Below are 5,613 nucleotides of genomic sequence, written 5' to 3'. Positions count from 1 at the left end.
AAGAGCCTGAACTTCAGGCGGTGAATGTGGTGGGAGTGGTGGTCTATGAGGCGTCCAACGTTCTTCCACATGACATAGACCATAGCAGAGGCGAAGAGACTGTACTCAATGTTAAAGGGGTACAACCAAAAGTAGCCATTCTTGAAGATCTGGCATATTTGGCTGTTGCAATTGCATTCTTCAGCTGAGCTACTTCTCATTCCCGCTGAAACAAGATAAAAACATGTAGATGCAGTGGTATTAAAATAAAGGAGCCAGCACTTGTTAGCAGCCCTGAAAAACTGGATACTTAAGGTCAGTGAAAAACAAGACCAAGGACAGAAGAATACATGACCACTTTGAAAACAAGGACACTTCAACCTCAGCTTTCTGGTGCTCATGTTCTTTCTGAAGAAGCTAGGTGGCAAGTTAAATCTCTCTTTTTCCTTCTCTTCTTAATTCCCATCCCATTTATAGAGGTCCTTCCACCTTTCTGACTCCTCTGTGATACAGGTTAAGAAATGAACATTAAGACCCGGCTTTTAACATACCAGCTCTGTTAAAGAAACCTTCAGCTCTAGATAGGCCTTCTGGAAAGGCACAAAACCTGACTTGCAGAACAATGTCTACCTCATGAGCTCCCTCCCTGAACTGGATGGTTTCACAAAATGGGCAGATTACCTTTCAGGAGCCATCTGAAGATTTCCTCTGTCACGTTCTTCTTCAACTTTGAATGCGCTTTGTGAACTGACTCATCTGTTACCGCCGACATCCACACTGCTAAGTTTGTAGTCAGTGTTAGCATCAAGCCACACCTGCAGAAGAAGGAGAAGGTTCACAAGATTAAAGCAATGGCTGTAGGCCATGTTGCTCCCATCCATGTTCTAGATGTGCATGTGCTCAGAGGGACTATGGGAGCTGCCTGAAGTCGTGCAAAGACTAGTGTTCAAGGATAGAAATCCTAACCCTTGCCTTGCTGCTCTTGCTCTCTTCCTGTCCATGCTTATGAGAATTAGCAAAGCCTGATTCCTCTTGTTGGTTTTGGAAGAGCTTCTCAATAGGGAATAGATTGATAGTTCTGGATTGGTCTTCAGTAGATCCAGTCTTGAAAAAAGTGGACAAGATCTTGTTTTAGCCTGAGGCTTGCCCACTGCATCATTGTCTTCCCCAGGGAAGCAAAAGTCAGCTATGAATAATTTTATTTAATGCTAATTATTTATTTAATAATAAATACCTTTGAGTAATGCTTGTATTCTTGAATTGAATCCCAACCCTGCTAGACCCACAGGTCATGAACCCCAACTACTTGAGCGGGAATCTAAGGCTAGCTGGAGACTGAGCAGGTTTAGTTTTAGCCAGCATTAAGGGAGATGGGATTATCCCCTGGTTGCATCTTAGCTGTGTGAGAGAGTGCAGCGGGTTTGTGGTGGCCCAGGTCCTCCAGGCCAGTGGGATTCAAAGAGCAGCAGCGCTCACCTGGTAACATTCAGGTGTACGTGGACGCAGTCTTTGGCAGAGATCCACAGGAAGTACGTCTGGCAGGGGCAAGAGAAGAAATTGTTATTTCCAACAAAAAGAAAGCAAATCACGTCATTCTGAAGTAGGGATCTCCCTGCTCAGCAGAGAGCAAGTTGGAGCCTCTTTTGCTTGGGTCCGTCTGGGCCCAGCCTACTAGCCCACAGTCCTGGCCATTTGCTGGATGTGGTCTGTTCTTTCTTTGCTCCTCCTGCCCTGTCCCACTGCCATTGCTCTGCCCCTGGCCAGCCCCCATTCCTGTCTAAATTGTCCCTAACCGAATTCTTCCCTCCTTGGTATTGTCCCAGAGCAGGTGGTTCTCCATGTAGGAGTTCAAACCGCAACGCAATCCCTGCCCTGACTTTTCCCGTCCCTCTCTGTTGTTCACGGGAAGAGGCACCTGGCTGGATGGGGGCTGCTTAGAGTTTGTGACAAGCCATCCTGGCATAAGCCAAAATGTCACAGGATGGGAGTGAGTTTAAATCAATGCCTTAAAATGAGTTGCCACAGCTGGAAGTTGTCGTGGTTGGAGGAGAAGATGTGGGCTGGGTAGGGGCTGAGTTAAGCCACTTGCATTTGCTGCAGGGGGAATTGAACTATGTCCATGAGATCAGAGCTCCTTCCACTGGTGGCTCTCTCTCTCTACCTCTCCCAGAGAAAGCACAACATCTCACCTGGACGACCACGAATATTGCTTGCACAATGGGGTAGATTATTTTGATGGCAGACAGGCAGCTGTAGAAGCTTGAGTAATATCCTATTTTGAACACATCCATGACAAGGCTGAAAATGGCAAATAGGATCAGGCCTCCTGTCGAGGAACCAAAATGTCTGTGGTTGGACAGATGTATGCATGTGTGGGCTAATGCAGATAGATGAGAGAAAGAATAGGAACTATTTCCCTGGAGGGTCTTTGCTCCTACCTCTGTTTTTCCTCTCCCAGCACTCGAATTGTCTTGGCACCGGCAGAATCATACAGCAGCTTTGGCCGGAAGGGCTTTTCAGTCAACCCTGTACTCTGACTGGGGCTAACAGCTCTTGCAAGAGCAATGGCAAGGCTGGGAAGGAACCTGGTGTGAAGTACCGAGAGCCCATGCGGATAAAGGGAGAACTGGCAGTGAAAGCGGTGGAGGGACTAGGAGCTAACCTGAAGCAGAGCACGGTGCCATGCCCCAGCACAGGAGGAGGCGACTGTGCCTCAAGTGGTTGCTATTTCCCTTGTGATAACTGATGCGCCCATGAACTGCCCACCCTGCATCTCATCTCCAGCCCTCGCCCCCCGAGAGCCCCTACCTCTCAGCCAAATGGGCCCAGCGTGGGAGTCTTTGCAGAGGATGGCATCTGGGCACCGGGAGGTGCCGGCGAGGTAGAAGATGATCCATATGATGACTATCAGCATCATGACAGTCAGGAGGAAGAAGACATCGTAATCGTGCACGGCAATCTTCTCAAAAGCCCCGCTGCTCACCAGCGTGCAGGCCAGCAGGGCTAGGTGCACAGCCAGCAGGATGGAGAACATGCGGCCGCCCTTTTTCCACACTTCCTTGGAGGCAGGAGTGGAGGGGGGCTGATGAGACTGGTGGCTGAAAGACGCTATCTGGCTTGAAGCCAGGCTGGCTTTGTCATCCTTGTGTCCGCAGCCCATGCTGGAGTTGGGGCGTCTGATCTCGCTGTCCTTCCGCACGGGCTCTTCGGTCATGATTTAGCTGAGGATTAACGCTGTTGGGAGGAGAACCCCATGAATGAGAGACGTCACTTCATTTTGAATAGCTCAGGGCTGGACCAAAGCAGAACATGTGATGAGGAAGAGAAGACGTATCAGAGGAACGGGGAAAGCTGAGACAGGGAGCGCAAAAAGAAGGATGAGCTCATTTTCAACCTTCTTCTTCCCAGTTCCCTGAAGGCTGTGTTCTTGCTTAAGATGCTTTTGCTTGGGGAGATCCCAGGTCAGTTTAACAGAGCATGCCTAATTTGTCACACAACGTTTAGGTGTTTATTGATGCAAGATATTGGAAAAGCACCAGCAAAGCACTCACAGGATTAAACATCCTGGGGCAAGCGGCCAATGTGGTTTGATTTCTAAATGTCAACCACTAAACATTCTGACAAAATGTCATACTTCCTGGCTGAGGAACAGGCCACCGAAAGGTGAGAAAGCCCTGGGAGTCTTTGGAACATCACATCATGGTTTATACCAGCTCCTGCAAGAAGGGTGTGAGCTACCTCTGCTGTCACTCCCTCCCTTGCCTGTGCCAAGCTTGGGACTTCATTGATTCTCAGTGAAAAGCCTGAACCAAAGCAAATGAACCATTCAAAGTCATTCCACCAACCTGTTTTGCTGCCTCAGATCCAAATCTCTGGTCTTGCCAGGCTGAGACGTTTCCCCGTTGCTGCAGCTTGGTCAGCCGAAGAATTTATACCCGTTGGGATGTCTCTGTGATTTATACCATGTCTGGAGCTGACAGCAGTGCTTCATGGGCTTCTCAGAGAAACTCATGTGATCCATTTTGTGCAATAGCTGATTTTGGGGAAGCAGGAGAGAGATGAGGAGATAAGCATTATTTACCTGGGGAGGGCACGAGGTGACAACACTGCTACGCATGGCACGGACCGCTCGGTCGCAGGGTCACGGTCACCACAGAGCAAAGCCACCCCATTTCCTACACGCATGAGATCTCTTCCCTTGTGAGAAGATGGTTTAGGTGACGACATTATCTTTGCTGATGGTTTTGGGCTTGGCTTTCTGCTTAACTGAGCACAATAAATATTGTGCCTCACCCTGTACTGTTCCCATCAGTACGCTCTACGCCTGGGATGTTTTTGAGGAAAAGGAAGAAATTTACATTGGTATCTATTCAGTGCCAAGGGCAGCTTGATCTTTTCCCACCCGTGGTGGCAAAAATGAGGAAGGTTTAGCACTAGAGCAGGGCAGGATTTGGGGACTGGAATCCATGTTCCTCTTTGCCTGTGACTTTTCAGGGTGGGATCACCTTTCTCAGGTCCTCAGGAGCTTAACTTCTCTCCTTTCAAGGAGAAAGAAGTCACGTTACAACCCACAGCGCAGATGGGATTCAGGCATTTGCCAGGTGAGGGGAGAATTTTTGCTCGAGTTCTCTTTCACCTCACCTATTATATTTCAGTGGGGGAGATAAGGGGACCCAGTGCAGTTCTGAGTGGATGGGGACAAGGTTTGCTCCTTCGTGAAGACGCCTCTTTTGGAGATGGCCCTGCCGCTTGCCTCCTCGGGGGCGAGCACGGAGAGGGGTCTGTTTGCCGCCCCATTCCTGCCCGCTCGCCGCCCTGCTCCTCCTCGCAGAGCTACAGGGGCAGCATCGAACTGGAGTGCGCGGCGCGGTGGAGGAGAGCCCGCAGGATCTCCCGTACAAGCCAGGGAGACCTCGCGTGTCTTTCCCGTGCTGCCACCAGCCGGCTGCCCGGAGCAGTCCTGGGTCTGCCCTGCCCAGCCTGGGCTGCTCCTTAGGGCTCCTCTTCGGGGGGACTGGTTGATCTTTTCCCAGTCTGTAGCCTTTCCCAGGGGCGGTTCAGACTCCCATGCAGTGAATCTGAGCTGGTAATGGTGATGTTTTGCAGAGGCCAGAAGCTCAGAGTCCCCGTGGACTAAATGCACTGATTTATCCTCCCTTTTTTGTCCAGAACGACCAGCAACAGAAGAAAGAACATTTACTGCCTTGGGCAATGCTCCCAGCCCCTCCAGGAGCCACCGTACAGCATAACAAGCTTCATTAGTAATAATACAAGAATCATTAAATAACCTCGGTAATGAATTGCAGACGTTACTATGCTGCTTTTCACTTGGAAGGATCCCAGCAAATACCTCGGTACCTACTACATCCCGTCAGGACTCGCCCGCGGAGGCTGGGCGGGTGAGGATGAATCCGCCGATACGAGCAAACCGTGCCGGGAGCGGACGGTTTGGTGCACGTACAGGTGTCCCCGGGTAGCCGGAACGGTGGCTCTGTGTCGGTCACCCAGGGGTTAATCGCCGCAGCTTGTGTGGGTGCACCTAGGACTGCTTTAGGGCCACCCTGCTGTCTCAGGGCATTTTTTTGCTTACAGAAAATAAGCTGCGTCTCTCTCTTTTTTCCCTCCTCTCTACTC

The 5,613-nt window shown here is 50.3% G+C and overlaps 1 protein-coding gene across 1 annotated transcript in view; it reads right to left on the bottom strand.

Annotated features, from left to right (window-relative positions):
• The window catches only part of OTOP2 (otopetrin 2), a 5,165-nt gene extending 1,972 nt beyond the window's left edge, over positions 1-3,193 (bottom strand). Inside the window, 5 exon segments of the mRNA XM_010294207.1 lie at positions 3-205; positions 661-794; positions 1,456-1,514; positions 2,169-2,305; positions 2,788-3,193. Coding sequence (XP_010292509.1) covers positions 3-205; positions 661-794; positions 1,456-1,514; positions 2,169-2,305; positions 2,788-3,193 — 939 coding nt within the window.
• Between the last annotated feature and the right edge of the window lie 2,420 nt (positions 3,194-5,613).

The sequence above is a fragment of the Phaethon lepturus genome, unplaced genomic scaffold (genome assembly GCF_000687285.1).
Source record: "Phaethon lepturus isolate BGI_N335 unplaced genomic scaffold, ASM68728v1 scaffold43700, whole genome shotgun sequence".
In the NCBI taxonomy this organism is placed as follows: domain Eukaryota; kingdom Metazoa; phylum Chordata; class Aves; order Phaethontiformes; family Phaethontidae; genus Phaethon; species Phaethon lepturus.
The sequence above is the reverse complement of the archived record's forward strand: the minus strand, read 5'-3'. Positions and strand labels throughout refer to the sequence as shown.